This window comes from Sus scrofa, chromosome 2 (genome assembly GCF_054392235.1).
Source record: "Sus scrofa isolate SSC_HxYL_T2T_F1_AM1 chromosome 2, Sscrofa_HxYL_maternal_Yorkshire_Landrace_v2.0, whole genome shotgun sequence".
Classification (NCBI taxonomy): domain Eukaryota; kingdom Metazoa; phylum Chordata; class Mammalia; order Artiodactyla; family Suidae; genus Sus; species Sus scrofa.
Window position 1 is genome coordinate 69,761,347 of NC_139384.1, and position 18,950 is coordinate 69,780,296.

Below are 18,950 nucleotides of genomic sequence, written 5' to 3' on the forward strand. Positions count from 1 at the left end.
GAGAAAAAAGGCTGCCATTGCAGGTGACTCCTTCCCAAGGTAGGCACGCCCATCCCTAGGACACGCCCTCTCCAGGACACACCCTCCTGGCCACGCCCACTAAACACGCCCCCAGGGCACACCCCCTCCCCTAAGTCTTGCCCGCTCCTCCGCTTCAAGCAGCACCCACAAGTGGGCTGACCCACCAGGGGTTTCTTGAGGAAGTTTGCCTGCCTAATGACCAGGCTGTTGACCAAGCCCCCACATGAGGGTAGACCAGAGGGAAGAGGCACTGTCCCTTTCTGGGGCCTCTGGGACAAACCTCTAAGGCCTGTGTTCCTGTCCTAGCTCTGAAGCCTGTGGGAGGTTGTAGCTGAGATGTTTTCCAGCCTGCGTCTCCTCTGGCTATAAATTCTGGGCTTTATTTTAAAATTTTGCTGGGGGAGGGGAGGGATGGGCGGGGGGTTTGGAACTGGCATACACACACTGAGGTATAGGGAATGATTGGCCAAGGGGGACCTGCTGTATAGCACAGGGAACTCTACCCAACATTCTGTGGTAATCTAGGTGGGAGAAGAATCTGAAGGAAGTTTCTGTCATAGTGCAGTGGAAACAAATCAGACTAGGAACCATGAGGTTGCGGGTTCCATCCCTGGCCTCCCTCAGTGGGTTAAGGATCCAGTGTTGCCGTGAGCTGTGGTGTAGGTCGCAGATATAGCACAGATCCCGTGTTGCTGTGGCTGTGGCATAGGCTGGAGGCTACAGCTTCGATTCGACCCCTAGCCTGGAGCCTCCATACATGTTGGTTGTGACCCTAGAAAGACAAAAGACAAAAGACAAAAGACGAAAGACAAAAGACGAAAGACAAAAAAGAAAAAAAAAAAGAGTCTGAAAGAAAATGGATGTGTGTACTTGTATAACTGAATCACTTTGTTGTACAGCAGAAATTATCACAACTACTGTAAACCAACCAACTATATGTCAATAAAACTTTTAAAAATGAAAAAAATTTAAATCTCAAAAAAAGAAAAAAATGAAATTTTGCCCCCATTTTGCAAAATTTTGTCCCAGTAAGCTGGTGTCTCCACCGCATTAGGCATGGTATAACAGACATTTAATCTTCTTCTTTTTTTTTTTTTTTTGCCGTTTTTAGGGCCGCTTTCGTGGCACATGGAGGTTCTCAGGCTAGGGGTCCAATCGGAGCTGTAGCCACCGGCCTAGGCCACAGCAGCACAGGATCCGAGCTGCATCTGCAACCTACACCACAGCTCATGGCAACGCTGGGTCCCTAACCCACTGAGCAAGGCCAGGGATCGAACCCGCAACCTCATGGTTCCTAGTCGGACTCATCAACCACTGCACCACAACGGGAACTCCACAGACATTTAATCTTTTACCAACAACCCTGAGAGGATGATTTTATTCCCAGTTCTGGTAAGAAAAATGAATCTTAGAGAAGACAGATCTCTGGTTCAAAGTTGAACTCCCAGGGGAGTTCCCATTGTGGTTCAGTGGTAACGAACCCAACTGGTATCCATGAGGATGCAGGTTCATTCCCTGGCTTCCCTCAGTGGGTTAAGGATCCGGTGTTGCCATGAGCTGTGGTGTAGGTCACTGGCTCAGCTTGGATCTGGCATTGCTGTGGCTGTGGCATAGGTTGGCAGCTGCAGTTCTGATTCTACCCCTAGCCTGAGAACTTCCATATGGCCCAGGTGCGGACCTAAAAAAGCAAAAAAAAAAAAGTTGAACTCCCTTGGCCCTTAGGCTCAGACGGGCCTCCCTGGTAGCCAAGGTTACTTATTCCCCCATGGTGCTGCCCTGTTCCAATGTGTGGCCAACCCCAGTGATTTATCTCACATAGCCTGCTGATTTGGGTTCAAAGTTCCTCTCTGACCCTTGGTCTCTTTTTCTGTCCAACATGAAGCTTGATACCAAGGATCACAAAGCCCTGGCATGACCTGTCCTGACTCAGGGCTGCAGGGATGGCACTGAGGATGGAATGTAACATGGGAAGCATCCCTGTGTTTGCTGCTGTGCCAGTGACCACATCTTGCAGGGCCTGGCCTTCCTGACACTGATCCCTTCCCTCCTGTCCCATGGGGGTCTCCTGCTTGTGAAACTGCTACTCTTTGTCCTTCTGTTCTAGGTACACCTTTGGGAAACCCGTCTCGGGGACTCTAACGATCAACATGACTGTAAATGGTGTGGGGTACTACAGCCAAGAGGTGGGGCGCCCCATTCTCAGGACCACTAAGGTGAGGAGCAGGAATCCCAAGCTGTCACCTGGTGGTCCCTTCCCACAGGGCCTGTCCTCGCCTTCAGCTTCATGATTGTCCATTTGATTTTACTTCCCAGAACAGTTTATATGGTGGGGATTTTCCCAATGATAAAATTCCTACAGGCTGAACATAGAGACTAGAAAATATAAAAAAAGAAATAATAGGAGTTCTCGTCGTGGCAGCAGAAATGAATCTGACTAGGAACCATGAGGTTGCAGGTTCGATCCCTGGCCTTGCTCAGTGGGTTAAGGATCTGGCATTGCTGTGGTTGTGGTGCAGGCCAGCAGCTACAGCTCCAGTTATACCCCTAGCCTGGGAACGTTCACATGCCGAGGGTGTGGCCCTAAAAAGACCGAAAAAGAAAGAAAGAAAGAATAAAGATGACTTGCCTTTTTTTTTTTTTTTTTTTTTTTTTTTTGCAGGGGCACCTCACCCATGGCATATGGAGGTTTCCAGACTAGGCATCGAATTGGAGCTATAGCCACTGGCCTACATCACAGCTCATGGCAACTCCAGATCCTTAACCCTCTCAGGGATTCAACCTGCGTCCTCATGGATGCTTGTTAGATTCATTAACCTCTGAGCCACAAAAGGAACTCTGACTTGCCTTTTGATAGGCAGAAACAACTGCTATGGATATTTTTGTCTTTTTTTTTTTTTTGGTATTTTCTAGGTCCGCACCCGTGGCATATGGAGATTCCCAGGCTAGGGGGCCAATCGGAGCTACAGCCGATGGCCTATACCACACCCACAGCAACTTGGGATCTGAGCCAAGTCTGCCACCTACACCACAGCTCACGGCAACTCCGGATCCTTAACCCACTGAGCAAGGCCAGGGATTGAACCCACAACCTCATGGTTCCTAGTCGGATTCATTTCCACTGAGCCACAACGGGAACTCCTGCTATAGATATTTCGATGTGTTTTGTCTTAGGGTGTTGCATGTAAAGTTAAAAAAAAGTTTTATTGAGCCATAATTCGCGTATCTTACAATTTGAATACCCATGTATCTTACATGTAGAATGTAAGATTCAGTGTTTTTTAGCATATTTGCAGAGTTGTGCAACCACCATCCAGTTGTTTTTGTTTTTGTTTTTTTTTGTTAGGGCTGCTCCCACGGCAAGTGGAAGTCCCCAGGCTAAGGGTCAAATGGGAGCTACAGCTGGCAGCCTACGCCACAGCCACAGCAACACAGGATCCAGTCTGTGTCTGTGACCTGTACCACAGCTCACATCAATGCCAGATCCTTGACCCGCTAAACCAGGCCAGGGATCAAACCAGTGTCCTCATGGGTACTAGTCGGATTTGTTTCTACTGCATCACAACTGGAACTCATCACCATCCAGTTTTAGAATATTTCCAATATCCACTCCCCCCCTCCCCCTGCCCCCCACGAATCTCTCATATCCTTTTGCGGTTAACCCTTGTTTGCATCTTCAGCCCCTGGCAACCATTTACCTACATACTTTCTGTGGATTTCTGGACATTTCATATAAATGGAATCATGCCCCATGTAACTTTTTGTGTCTGGCTTCTTTCACTCATCCTGATGTTTTCAAGGTTCATCCACATTGTATTGTGTGTCAGGGCTTCACTCCTTGTCATGGCTGAGTAATATTCCATTGTGTGGATGGACTACATTTTGTTGATCCATTCATCAGCTGATGGACATTTGAGTTTCTACTTTTCTGCAATTATGGCAAATGTTTGGAACCTTCATGTGTGAGTTTTTGTGTAGCCAGATGTTTTCATTTCTCTTGGGTATGGAATTCCTGGATTATATATGGTATGCAGGTAAATGAAGATCACTCAAATAAGGACAAGAAAGGTTATTTATTCTAAGCTTGCAGCAAAGGAGTCAGCCACTGTCACTTGCATTTGGCAGAGACTCGAAGGCAGATGGAGAAGCCAGAAAGCTTTATAGTGAAAGAAAGGGAAGAATCCTGGTGTGCCATGATGAGAGGCTATTGTTGGGGGCAAGTCGTGGGTGGGTAACTAGAAGCAGACATCTGATGTGATTACTGAGGGGTGAATATTTGGCTTTTTCCAACTGGTCCTAAGATGAAAGTGGGGGCAAAAATCAGGGAAATTGTCAGTGATTAATCATGTCCTGACTATTTGGGGCTGGTTGCTAACAGGGGTTGTTTTTTGGATGCTATGGAGATAGAGGTCTGACTTCCTACAGATCTGACTTAGAGATACAGTTGGCCCTCCTGTGTCTTTGGGTTCTGCGTCCCAGGATCCCAATCGAAATTTCAAAATTGGTAGGATCTGTGGGTGCAGAACCTCTGGCTACGGAAGCATGGATACAGAGAGCTGACTGTAATGGGTTGGCTTCTTGTGCTGGTGCCTATAGACAATTAGTCAGAGTTCTCTTTTTTCTGTACCATCTGGCCCTCGTCCATTTGTTTGTTTGTTTTTTAGGGATACACATGCAACAAATGGAAGTTCCCAGGCTAGGGGTCCAATCAGAGCTGCAGCTGCTGGCCTATGCCACAGCCACAGCAATGCAGGATCCGAGCCGCATTTGCAACCTACATTACAGCTCACGGCAACACCCGATCCTTAATCCACTGAACGAGGCTAGGGATGGAACCCATGTCCTCCTGGATACTAATTGGGTTTGTTACCGCTGAGCCACAACAGGAACTCCAAGGTCCTGGTCCATTTGTATGTTCTGTCTCTTGGGGGTGACTCTATGTTGTTTGAGGAGCTCCCAGGTTGTTTTCCAAAGCAGACTGCATGATTTCACATTCCCCAGCATGTCAAATTTTATAACCTGGTTTTGGTGTTTCTTCCTCAACTTAATGTAACCTCGCGTGTGACACTATGTAACGTGCATTCTCCAACCTGTCCTGGAGAATCTGCACCTCTGTCTGGCCTCCAACATTGAACCCTGTTAGTGCCACCTGCTTCCCACCTCCACCCGAAGCTCCTTCCCTGTCCCTTTGCCACCTGGGGTGTGTCCTTCCTCTGAACTCCAGACTTCCTTTCTGTGGAGTGGATACCCTGGCCCCTACCCTCTCCCATACCTACTGCCAATGCCCTTGGGATCCTTAATTTTTTCCTTTACTGAGAAATTCACTCCACTGCTGTTTGTGAATGTGGATTATTTACCAGCCCCCCCTCCTGGGGGGTTGTCCTGAAATAGGGATTGATTGGGAGGTTTCTGTGCCTGGGGCATGGGAGAAGAGCCTGTGCTCCAGAGTGTGGCTGACGAGGCTTGAATCCCTGCCTCACTGTCTGCACTGAGGAGCGGGTGGTCTCCACCTTCAGCCCAAGGAGCCAATCCCACTCCTCCTGGGAGGATGTGTGTTGGGCCAAGGATCCAGCCCTCATGCACAAACCCACGGTGTAGGTCGCGTGGGTCGCCTATGCTATGTCTTCCTGGCCCTCCAAACAGCCACAGAATCACCTGCTTGAGCTCTGGGTTTGAAAAGCATCCCTCAAAGCTACTCCAGCTCTGAGTGAGCATGACCTGGGTGTCTCCTGCCTCCAGATCCATGGCTCCCAGGACTTCAGCATCTGCGTGAAGGACATGATCCCTGCCGATGTCCCTGAGCACTTCCGGGGCACAGTCAGCATCTGGGCCACAGTGACCAGTGCAGATGGGAGCCAACAGGTGGCCTTTGATGACTCCACCCCCGTCCAGAGGCAGCTGGTGGACGTCCGGTACTCTAAGGACACCAGGAAGCAGTTTAAGCCGGGTCTGTCCTATGTGGGGAAGGTAAGCTCTGGGCATGGTGCCCAGCAGGGGCTGTCAAAGTCACAGGCTCTGCCCTACTTGCCACCCAGCTCCCCCTTGTGACCTCTGTGAAACTGGTTCAGTGAGTGCCACAGGCCCTGCAGCTGGGACTCAGGTGAAAACCACGTACTTTGCTGGCACCAATATAACTGTTGCTCTCTTGGGATCAAGGGCCACTTTGCTGAGTGTGTTGAGAGCTGGTTCCTGGGGCCAGGGACACTGGACATTCTGCTCCACCTAAAAGCATGATTTGCTTTATTCTGCATTGTTAGATATTCCTGTACCAAGAGCATTAAGCGAGGATGCTACACATCCATTTATTAAATCAGTTCCTCAAAGGCAGCACCTTCCTCAGTTGGGTTGACTTTATCTCTGGATGGTTTGACATCTGAGTCCCTCTAGCAGGAAGGTCCCAGACCCTGAGACAGACTGATTCAGATCCCTTGTGGGAACAGCATTTTTTTGGGGGGGTGGGGGCTTTTGGTCTTTTTTTTTTTTAGGGCAGCACCCACAGCATATGGAGGTTCCCAGGTTAGGGGTCCAGTCGGAGCTGTAGCCACCAGCTTACACCACAGCTCACAGCAACGCTGGATCCTTAACCCGTTGAGAAAGGCCAGGGATAAAATCCGAGTCCTCATGGATACTAGTCAGGTTCATTTACCACTGAGCCACAATGGAAACTCTGGGAACAGCGGTTTGAAGAAGCCCTGCCTCCCTCCCACCCACCACACTTTTTCTACACAGTAAAGTTTGAGGTGATCAGAAATTTGAGATCCTTAGACCATAATGGAAGGTAATATAAGAAAGGGAAAGTAGGAGCTCCCATTGTGGCTCAATGGGTTAAGAATCTGACTAGTATCCATGAGGATGCAGTTCTATCTCAGGTCTCACTCAGTGGGTTATTGGATCTGGTATTGCCATGAGCTGTGATGTAGGTCACAGTTGTGGCTTGGATTCAGTGTTGCCGTGGGCCTCAGCTGCAGCTTGGATTCAACCCCTAGCCTGGGAACTTCCATATGCCACAAGTGAGGCCCTAAAAAGGAAACAGAAAAAAAATTTAAAAAAAGAAAGAGAATGTATATATATGTATGACTGGATCACTTCCCTGTACAGCAGAAATTGGCACAACATTGTAAATCAACTATAATAAAAATAAAAGTAAAGAAAAAAAAAGAAATTTGAGATCCTTATCCTAATTTCTGAACAGGGGCATCTGGGTTTTGATTGTAACTGGTGGGGGCAAGGTCAATGGAGCCCCTATCACCCCAGGTGGAAGCTGGCCATGCCTTCTGACCCCTGCCTATGCCCTGTATCACACCCCCTTGTCATGGGTCACCCACAGGATCCTAATGGTCTGTCCTCCTGCTGTGTCCTACTCCTCCTGCTCTGATATGGGACCTCCCTCTCTCCTCTGTGCCAGGATCTCAGCCGCCTGTCCCATGCACAGAGTCTCAGTCTGTGTGCCCCTGGTTCCCCAGCTTGAGTAGAAGCTAAGGTTCCCTGTGCAGGATCAGAATGTGTGAAGAAGGGCTCAGGCTGTCCATTCAGTGACAGGGGAGTATTTTACCTACAGCTGAGAAATTATCCACTGTTTGCATTAAGATGCTTAAGCTGGTTACCCCATCACCTAATACCTACACCGCTGAGGGGTGCTCCAGGGTCCTTTAGGAACCACTGACTGTATTTCTTCACAACGTCCATGTCTTTTGAACTCTTTGTCCTCACTGCCTTTTCTACTTGCCTGAATGAGTGAGGTCTGAGAGTCACGTGGAACTGTCCATAGCATTGTCCTCCCGAAATTTCTACCCTGGTGTGACGTTAGGTGAATGGCTGGCAATGTAGTGATTTGTGCCTTGTGACTTCTTTGCCAAGTCCAAGATCATAAAATTTTCTCCCTCTGTTTTCTTCTAAGTGTTTTATAATTTAGGTCTCTGATCCATTTTGTGTCCATTTTAGTATATGGTGTGAGGTAGGGTCCAACTCCATTCTTTTGCATGTAGAGATCCAGTTGTCCCAGAATCATTTGTTGAAGGAATTGTTCTTTCCCCATTGAATGGTCTTGGCACTCTTGTCAAAAACCTATAGATGGGGTGATTTTATTTCTGGACTCTAAATCCTATCCCATTGGTCTCCATATCTATCTTTATGCTATTACCATGTCTTGATTACTGTACCTTTGTAATAAGTTTTGAAATTGGAATGTGTGATCGTTTGTTTTTTTTTGTTTTTTAGGGCTGCACCCTCCGTATATGGAGGTTCTCAGGCTAGGGATCTAATCAGAGCTGTAGCCACTGGCCTATACCACAGCCACAGCAAAGCCAGTTCTGAGCTAGTCTGTGACCTACACCACAGCTCACGGCAACGCCAGATCCTTAACCCACTGAGCAAGGCCAGGGATTGTACCTTCGTCCTCATAGATGCTAATCAGATTCATTTCTGCTGAGCCACGATGGGAACTCTGGAATGTGTGAGTTCTTGGTTCTTCTTTTTCAGGATTGCTTTTGGCTGGTGGGGGCCCCTTGTGATTCCTTTTGATTGTTGATTGCTGTAAAGAAGCTGGCTGGGATTCCAGTGGAAGATTGGGTCGAGTCTGTAGGTCAGTTTGGGGAGTATTGCCATCCTCACCACATTGAATTGTTGATGATTCCTTCCAGGTGGAGCTGTCCTACCCAGATGGCAGCCCAGCCGAAGGGGTGACGGTCCAGATCAGGGCAGAGCTGACACCAAAGGACAACATCTACACCACCGAGTCAGTGTCCCAGGGTGGGCTGGTGGGGTTTGAAATCCCCTCCATCCCCATGTCAGCCCAGCACGTGTGGCTGGAGGTGGGTGAGTTGCCTAGACCCTTGTTATTCAACCAGCAAGCATGGATTTGGTAGCCCTCTGGCCCTAGAGCATTCCTGGGCACTGGGTCAGTGGGCCTGGGGCCTGCCTCTGCCCTGAAGAAGTTCACAGTCTGATGGGGGGGGGCTGATGGGGGGAGGAGTGTCAGATAACCCAACCACCCTAGGGTGAGAAGAGAAGTTGAGAAGAGATGACGTCGCCTGATTCCCCCAAGGGGCTCTTCCCATATAGACGTCTAACCAGGGGGAGGTTCGGCCAGGCTGCTTCCAGGAAGATGGAACAGCATATGCAGAGGGCCAGAAGCCCACAGTTGTAGTGTAACTGGGTCTTGCAAATGCCCAGCCCAGACTGAGCCATTTCGAGAAGATATGGAGGAGGGAGCTGGTGGGGCTTTCCTTCACCTCACAGGGGTGCTTAGGTTTTACCCAGAAGGAAGTGACAGTGTCAAGGGGCAGAATGGTCTTATTTATGATACCCCTCCCCCGTCCTGCTCCATCACTCTAGTGTCCACAGTGGAGGGTGTCTGGGTGGGGCTGCAGGTGGGCAGGCAGGAGGCACTGATGGAGAGGATACTGGGCCTGGAGCTGTGGAGGTAGAATCAGCAGGACCTGGTGTCCCCTTGTCAGGAGAGGGAGGAGCAAGAGTGATAAAGAGATGTCCCAGCCCTGGCCTCCATGGCTGGTGTTGGGCCTGGTGGCCCCACGGACTCTGGGATGGTGGGGACAGGGAGAAGCTGAAATAAATATGTAGATGGGAGTCAAGGACCCTTGTGGCCACTATATCCCCTGTGGGTGACATGTCCTTAAAGGTTTTTAACAATTAGGGGTCCCTCGGTCACCTACTCTTTTTAGCAACTGGCTACAAATTTGGGGGTTCCCACTACTCCATTACCTTACAATTCAAGTTTTTTTTTAATGATTGAAAGACACCTCTTAATTTCCATTAGTATCTTAGGAATTAAGTAGCAGAAAAGCTCCCAAAAGACTACAAATACCAGAATTAGCTGAATAATTTTGTCTCTCATAAGTATATGACTAAGTATCTGGGTTTTCCAAAAACGTCAGTTTAATGGAAAGATGGTCTATTTCTGTAACCGAATACTGCTTAGGAAAAGGTTGTTAATTAATTTTTAAAAAAAGAAGAACCAATTTTAAACTCTATTTTTATCAATATATGTATAACACATATATATGTATATGTATGGAATTGACATGTAACATAGGCATTTCAAGTGTTCAACATAATGATTATATATATGTGTGTGTGTATGTATTGTCTAGTTACCAGATCCTTTTTTTTTTTTTCCACTTTTTAGAGCTGCACTCATGGAATATGGAAGTTCCCAGGCTAGGGGACGTATCAGAGCTGCAGCTGCCGGCCTACACCATAGCCACAACACTGGATCCAAGCCATGTCTGCGACCTACACCACAGCTCACGGCAATGTTGGGTCCTTAACCCACTGAGCATGGCCAGGGATCAAACCCTCATGGTTACTAGTCAGATTTGTTTCTGCTGCACCACAACAGGAACTCCATCTAGTGACTATATATGATGACAGTTTTTTTTTCTTTTGATGAGAACCTTTAAGATCTATTCTCTTGGCGACTTTCTCAAATGCACAATATGGTATTGCCAACTATAGTTACCATGCAGTCTATTACATCTCCAATACTAAATTTATAGCTGGGAGTTTGTATCTTTTGCAATTACAGTTTTATTATATCAAAATGGTGAAAATTAGGATCAACCAAAGGGAGGGCTGCATGCCTAGGACAAGAGCTGGGAGGGTCTGCAAGTGGAAGTTTTGTGTGCTATCCCCCTGGAGTCAGGACATATCACCTTCCCAGCAGTATACACAGAGCACTACCCATCAGGACACTCACTCACACTTTGCTGTCCACAGTTTTTATTGGGATTTCATTACATAAGTTTAAGCATTGGTTCCATGGCCGAACTTCGTCTCTAGCCACTCCCTCTCCCCCAGAGAGCAGAATTAGCTGAATTAGCCACATCACATGGCTCAAAGCCTCAACCCTCTGATCTCATGGTTGGTTTTTCCGGCATGGCTTTTCCCCATCCTGAATCTTCTCCTTCAAACACATTATCAGGACCCACCACAAATAATAAAGACACTCCCATCACTTGGGAAATGCCAGGGTTTTAGAGGCTACCTCCCAGTAACTGGGCCAAAGGCAGGTCAGCTTCTTTTTTTCCCCCGTCTTTTTAGGGTCACACCCACAGCATTTGGAAGTTCCCAGGCTAGGGGTTGAATTGGAGTTGCAGCTGCCAGCCTACGCCATGGCCACAGCAACGCCAGATCCTAGCCAGCGTCTTCAACCTACATCACAGCTCACGGCAACGCCAGATCCTTAACCCACTGAGTGGAACTAGAGATCAAACCTACATCCTCATGATTACTAGTCACATTCCTTTATGCTGAGCCACAATGGGAACTCCATAGGTCAGCTTCTTAATTCTTTATCACACAGAGGTCTTAGATACACCACTCCCACTCCCCCCACTGCCCAGCTTCTGGCATCTCCTTTGTGTTAGCTGCACCTTTCCAGTAGCAAGTGAAGGCAACAGGTTCACACTCCCAAAGGAGCAAAAGTAATATAGCCACCAGTGACTGGGGCCTGCAGAGGGAGGTTCGCGAGCTCCAAATGGAGCTGCATCCAGGGCCCCAGGGAAACCATCCAGTGCAGCTGCTCCCTCTCCTGATCGCCATCTCCATGCTGCTCACTTCCCAAGGGGGGCTGCACCCTTTGAGAGGTCACTGGGGCTGCTGGCAAGCCCAAGACATGGGGTTTCCCAATATGCCGGTGATGGGACTGTCTCAGTGATCATGTGAGCCACCTGCCTCTGCCTGAGGCAATCCCCAACACCTTCTGGCCAGTCTTGGACACTTGCTTCCCATGGGGTGGCTACAGCGAACCCCATCCTCTGAGAACTGCAGAGGGGGTTCTCTGAAGGGAAATTAGAGTTTAAGAGGGTCTTACCACAGGGCAGGGCAGGGCAGGGCAGGCAGAAGCATCCTGAAGTCCCCCTTCCTACGCCAAGCACCCAGGTCTTGACCAAGTACCCTCTCTTCTTCAGACCAAGGTGATGGCCCTCAGCGGAAAGCCTGTGGGGGCTCAGTACCTGCCCAGCTACCTCTCCCTCAGCAGCTGGTACTCCCCCAGCCAGTGCTATCTGCAGCTGCAGCCGCCCTCCCGCCCCCTGCAGGTAAGACTTTCAGGTGCGCCCTGCCTGGGCAGGATGGGGCCCAGGAAGCAGCATGCATGCACTTCTTCCAGGGGACCTGCACGCGCCCCAGCAGGGCTAATGCCAGTGTTCATGCTGGAGCCCCATTCCTCCTGCCAGGAGAGTATTTCATGGAACGAATGCCTGTAATTTAATTATGATGGACATTAGACTGTGGCTCAGGGTTTACTCTGATGTCACCAGCCCTGAAGGTGCCATTGCTCCCACACCTGAGATGGGACTCCTGCTGTTGGCCCTGATTCTCCACTGTTCAGAGCATCTTGAGCGAAGGCACTGGGAATCACCCACCCAGACACTTGCAGCCCCATCAAGTGCAAAGATGGGACGAACTTGCCGCTGGTTCTCATGTTAGTTCCCCCCAAGTCTGTTAACTCCATGATCCCAATTAAGTAAGATTTGTGGAGGTATGTGTGGAAATTCGGATCTGTAAAAGCTAAGCAGAAAGTACAGAGAGTTCCCCTAGTTTCACCTCCTTTGAACACAGTTTTCCTGATTTACTAGCATCTGTTAAAATTGATGAGCTGCTATCAATATGTGACCAGGAAGTAAAGTCCCCATTGTACAACAGGGTTCACTTTTGTGTGTTTTGTGACAAGTGCAATGTCACATATCCACCATTACGGTGTCATAGAATGTCAATTACATCGTCAAGAATGGTTTCACGTCCTGAAAAACCCTCTTGCGCTACCTGTTCTTCCCGCCCTCCCCCCGACTCTGGCAGCCACTGAGCTTTTCACTGTCTTTATACTTTTGCCTTTATACTTTTGTCAGAGTCAGAAACATACAGTGTGTGGCCTTCTTCAGGCTGGCTTCTTTCACTTAGTAATTTGTATCAAAGTTTCCTCCTTGTCTCTCTCTTTTTTTCTTTTCTTCTCCATTTTCTCTCTCTCTCTCTCTCTTTTTTTTTTTGGCTGCACCTGTGGCTTGCAGAAGTTCTCTGGCCAGGGATCAAACCTGTGCCATAGCCTCAACTTGAGCCACAGCAATGACAATACCAAATACCTAACCCACTGAGCCACCAGGGAACTCTTCTTCTCCTTTCTTTTCCATGTCTTTTTGTGACTTGAGAGTGCCTTTTTTTTTTTTAGGGCTGCACTTGCGGCCTATGGAGATTCCCAGGTTAGGAGTCTGATTGGAACTAGAGCTCTGGCCTACACCAGAGCCACAGCAACGCAGCATCCCAGCCGCATCTGCGACCCACACCACAGCTCACTGCAACGCCAGATCCTTAACCCACTGGGCAAGGCCAGGAATAGAACCCGAAACCTCATGGTTACTAGTGGGATTCATTTCTGCTGCGCCACAGTGGGCACTCTGAGAGTGTCATTCATTTTTATGATGAATAATAATAAAATACTGTGTTGTATGGTTTACATGAACTGCTGCTTATTTGGTCCCTCACCTATTGAACCATGTATATATATGTTTTTTTATTTTGTTTTGTTTTGTTTTGTTTCAGGCCTACACCGTGGCATAGGGAGGTTCCCAGCCTAGGGGTCAAATTGAGCTACAGCTGCCAGCCTATGCCACAGCCACAGCAACACCAGATCCGAGCCACATCTGCAACCTACACCACAGTTCACGGCAACACGAGATCCTTAACCCCCTGAGTGAGGCCAGGGATAGAACCCGCAACCTCATGGCATGGTTCCTAGTTGGTTTCGTTTCTACTGCACCACAACGGGAACTCCCCGTATATGTATGTTTTATAAAGCAGTCTGTTAACTCCCCTAGCTGAGAGCACTGGGGGCTGTGCCTGGCTGCTATAGGTGGTAGCAGGCTCGCCAGCATTGCTTCTAATGGAAACCACTTGTTGATGGGACTTCTAGGCCCTACCAGCCTTGTAAACCGCTGACACTCTCTCTCCAACTGCACTGCCCAGATGCCCAGACCCGAGGCCACAAGGGGCCCCTGGACGCAGCTCAGAGGAACTGAGGTGCTGGGGCTGCCTGTTCCTTGGGGTTTGCGGCCCTCTGTGGGGTTATGAGAATGAGGAGATCATGCCCAGCTTGGCTGAACACACGGTTCTCGTTTTAATGCTGTTCAACTAGCAGTGTGGTGGGGGATGCTGGCCTTGGCCGCCTTCCCATGGGGGCGGGAGGGAGTCTTGAGTCCCAGTTCTGGAACTGCTGTTTCCAGTAGTTGAGGACTTAGCTGAGCCACTCAGACTCTCCTCCAGCAGGGACACCTCTGTCCTGCCTGAGTCAGGTCAGCAAGTTCCAATAACCACCCCCCCCCCCCGATTGTCATCAAGGGGTCCTGGGTGTGACCTCAGGGTACTGAGGCAAGAGTGGCTGTGCTTGGGTCAGTCTGACTGTGTGTTGGAGCCCTTTCCTCTCCCTCCAGCATCAAGGGACATGCAGGGAGGAGCTCCTCTCTAAATGGGAGCTGTCACTGCATTTTTTCTTAGGGTTGCTCTGATGCCACAAGGTTAGTTTGTGAGAAGAAGCAAAAGGTCTGTGCTCTTTCCTTCTTTTTTTCCCAGCACCTCAGAAGGGTCTTTTGTTTGGGTGTTGTTATAAGGAGGATATTTATAAATTTAGAGAGAAATTGAAAAAAAAATTATACAATAAATAACCATATGCCTTTCGCCTAGATTTATGAATTAATATTTTTCCTCCATCCATCTACCCATCCATCCACCCACCCATCTCCCCATCTCCCCACTTATCCACCCATCCTCCACTACCCATCCACCCATCCATCCATCCATCCAACTGTCCACCCACCCTCTACCCACTCCCCAACCTATTCACCCGTCCGTTCATCCTCTCATATACCTACCCATCCACCCATCCATCCACATACCTCCCATCTGTCCATCCATCCATCCATCCACCCACCCACTCATCCACTCACCCATTCACCCATCTATGTCTCGCTACTTTTTTTTTGTAACACTTGAAAGTAAGCTACAGATATCATGAAGCTACACTCTTAAATACTTGAGCATAATATATCTTAAAAACAAGGACATTCTGGAGTTCCTTGGCAGTACAGCGGGTTAAAGATCCAGCATTGTCACTACAGTGGCTTGGGGCACTGCCGTGGCACCGGTTTGATCCCTGGCCCTAGAGCTTTCTTATGGCACGTGTACAGTTAAAAAAAGGATGTTTTTCAACATGACCTCAAGGTCATTGTTATATCTAAGATTTTATTAATTCAATGATATTGTTTAATTCACAGGCAATATTCAGATTTTCAAAGGTGTCTTCAGGATATAGTTTATATGCAGTGTGTATGCATGCACATATGTAGGAGTGTGGATGTGTGTGCATGTCTTTCAGATGCATGCTTGTGCACATGCAAGTGTGTGTGTGTGTTGGTGTGTGTGTGCATGTGAACTTCATTCAGGATCAGTGTGCAATTTGCATTTCGCTCTTCTGTGTCTGTAACTGCTCTTGATCTGGAACAAGCCCTTTGCCTTTTCTTCACCATGACTTTTGTAAAGAATCCAAGCCTGGGAGTTCCCTGGCAGTGCAGCAGATTAAGGATCTGGCATTGTTGTCGCTGTGGTACAGGCTTGATCCCTGGCCCTGGAACTTCCAAAGGCCGTGGGTGTGGCCAAAAAAGAATCCAAGCCTGTGGTGTTGTAGATTATCCCACATTCTGAATGAAATGCAGGTTAAAACATTATTTTGGCAAAATGACCATGTAGGTCCTGCTTTTGCCGCATCCCATCAGGAGGCACAGATTCAGGTGGCTCCACCCTTGCTGAAGCTAATCTATCCTTGGTTCGGGTCTGGTTCCCACCAGTTCTTTTCCTCTGCAGGTGAGGCTAATAAACAGGTGACACTCTGAGGCCCCTGTTACAGTGTCCTGACCCCCAGAAATCTTCCATCCAATGCCCTTAGCATCTTTGGCCACTCTTTCTGTAATCAGTTATCACGTTGGGGCTGTGATGGCAGTTCTGGTTTCTGCGTTTATTACGATTCTGGCATTCCTTCTGCATTTTAATGGCTGGTTAAAAAAAAGAACTTTTGCCACCATTATTTTTGCTGTATTGTTGTTTTCAGTGTGCCTACAGACTTTTGGACTTCTAAAAAACGATCTAGTGTGTTAAAATCTATTACCATCGTAGTTCCTTTTTTTCCATTTTAAATTTTGGAATAATTTTATTCTATTTATTTATTTATTTTTGCTTTTTAGGGTTTCACCCACGGCATATGGAGGTTCCCAGGCTAGGGGTCAAATCGGAGCTACAGCTGCCAGCCTATGCCACGCAGGATCTGAGCCTTGTCTGTGACCAGCAATGCAGGATCCGAGCCTCGTCTGTGATGTACATCACAGCTCATGCCAATGCTGGATCCTCAACCCCCTGAGTGAGGCCAGGGACTGAACCCGCTGCCTCATGGTTACTAGTTGGATTTGTTTCCACTGTGCCACAATGGGACCTCCTGGAATAATTTTAGACTTATGGAAGAGTTGCTCAGACAGTGCAGAAAATTCCTATAGATCCTTCATTCAGCTTCCCCTAGTGTATTAAAAATTTTTTAGTGTTGTTTATCTTTTTGTTTTTGTGAGAGTACTTTATACATTTTGGAAACTAGACCCTTATCAGATATATAACTTGAAAATATTTTCTCCCATTTTGTGGGTTATTTTTTCATTTTTCTGATAGTGTCCTTTGATGCAACAAAGGCTTTTAATTTTGATGAAATCAGCTTATCTATTGTTTTTATGGAGTTCCTGTTGTGGCTTAGTGGTTAACAAACCCAACTAGGATCCATGAGGATGTGGGTTCGATCCCTGGCCTTGCCCATTGGGTCAAGGATTCGGTGTTGCCATGAGCTGTGGTATAGGTCACAGAGGTGGCTTGGATCTGGCATTGCTGTAGCTTTGAGGTAGGCGGGCAGCTATAGCTCCGATTCGACCCCTAGCCTGGAAACTTCCATATGCCACAGGTGCGGCCCTAAAAAACAAAACAAAACAAAAATTGTCTTTTGTTGCATGTAGTGTTGATATTGCATCCCAAAGAAACCATTGTAAATCCAAGGTTATGAAGGTTTATCTTTGTGTTTTTTTTTAGGAGTTTATAGTTTTAGCTTTTACATTTAAGTCCTTGAACTATTTTGAGTTAATTTTTGTATATGCATGGCGAGATCAGGTCCAACTTCATTCTTTTGCAAGTGGAGATCCAGTTGATTCAGCATCATCTGTGGAAAAGACTGTTCTTTCCTCCACTGAATGGTCTTGGCACCCTTTTTGAGAAATCAGTTGGCCATAGATATTTATTTCTGGGCTCTCAGTTCTGTCCCATTGATGGATGCATTTGTCCTTATGCCAATACCACACTGTCTTGATATTGTAACTTTGTAGCAAGTTTTAAAATTGGTAAGTGTGGTAAAGTTTTCTTACAACTTTGCTCTTTCTCAGTATTGTTTTGGTTTTCCTGGGTCCTTTGCACGTACATGTGACTTTTAGGATCAACCTTTGCATTTTGCCAAAAAAAAAAAAAAAAGGCCACTGACATTTTTGTTAGGCTTCCCCCTAATATTACAGTCCTATGAAACAGTGGTACATTTGTCAAAACTAAGAAATCAGCGCTGTGCATTACTACTAACTAAACTCCAGACTGTATTTGGATTTCCCTAGTTTTTCCAGGAATGCCCTTTTTTTGGTTCAGGCAGGACCTCCCATTGCATTTCATCTTTCCAGTGTGACGGTTTCTTGTCTTTCATGACCTTGACACTCTTAAAGAGTTCAGTCTTCTTTCTACTGCTATGGGAGTACTTTTGGGCCAGCTCCTTAAACAGGTGGTTTTTGTCTTCAGTGGGAGGTAAAATGACACTTGTTAATTACCCACAGTGAACAGGTATGGTGTTGAGAATGTTACATTATCATGTCATTGGATCCTCAGGGCCTACAGTCCAGGAGATATAACCCTATTCTACAGTTGGGAAAACTGAGGCTCAAGAGAGGTGGAATGACTTGCCCCAGGACCCACAGTGAAAATGATACCACTCTCACTGAATGACAGATTACCCTTCTCTGGGCATTCAGTGAGGCCCAGATGTTTGGGGAGAGTCATGGATTGGAAAATGTGGGGCATAGGAGAGAACCTATGGAGCAAAGGCCCAGAAGATGACTTCCCACACAGCCTGTGGCCTCAGTGTAGGATATGGTCCTACTCCAAGCCCTCGAGGAGGTCACAGGACCTGGGAGACTTCATCTGTAACACAGGGGATGAGGGCAGCTTGGAGGTTAAGCATGGGACTCTGGCTTCAGCCCTTTGGGGTTTGAATCCTGTCCCAGCCACTCACTGATGTTGGAAAGGGACCAAGCCTCAGTTTTCTCCTCTGGAAACTTGGGGATTATGCTAGAACCCAACTCATGGAGTGTACATCCAATGAGAAGGTCCAGCCCACTGCCAGCACTGGCACCAGTGAAGTTAAGGAATAGTGCTTAAGACCATCCTCCCACCTGATGCCAGTTGCAGAGTTTGGGGATCACCAAACCTCCTCCAGTTTCCTTAATTTCTGGAGAGTTTTATTTTATTTTATTTATTTATTTATTTATTTATTTTTGGGTCTTTTTAGGGCTGCACAGACATCATATGGAGGTTCCCAGGCTAGGAGTCCAATTGGAGCTGTAGCCACCAGCCTATGCCTCAGCCCACAGCAATGCAGGATCCTAGTGTCTGTGACCCACACCACAGCTCACGGCAATGCTGCTGGATACTTATCCCACTGAGCAAGGCCAGGGATCGAACCTGCATCCTCATGGATGCTAGTCGGGTTCGTTAACCGCTGAGCCATGACGGGAACTCCTCTAGAGAGTTTTACAGAAATCAATGAAAGCTGTCTTATTCATGGTCACATTTTAATACAGTGAAAG

At 47.6% G+C, this 18,950-nt stretch overlaps 1 protein-coding gene across 15 annotated transcripts in view; it reads left to right on the top strand.

The window, feature by feature from the left end:
* Positions 1-18,950, top strand: part of CPAMD8 (C3 and PZP like alpha-2-macroglobulin domain containing 8) — a 106,010-nt gene that overhangs the window by 21,434 nt on the left and 65,626 nt on the right. For 14 of the 15 annotated variants that reach the window (XR_014837433.1, XR_014837432.1, XR_014837431.1 and 11 more), the window contains 4 exons: positions 2,126-2,234; positions 5,758-5,985; positions 8,658-8,828; positions 11,946-12,074. Coding sequence is in view for 11 of the 15 variants with exons in the window: in XM_085012458.1 (XP_084868584.1) it covers positions 2,126-2,234; positions 5,758-5,985; positions 8,658-8,828; positions 11,946-12,074 (637 nt within the window). In the remaining 4 variants the exon portion in view is untranslated. Of the gene's footprint in view, positions 1-2,125; positions 2,235-5,757; positions 5,986-8,657; positions 8,833-11,945; positions 12,075-18,950 lie in introns of those variants that run through there. The other variant, XM_085012459.1, reaches the window with a different exon arrangement.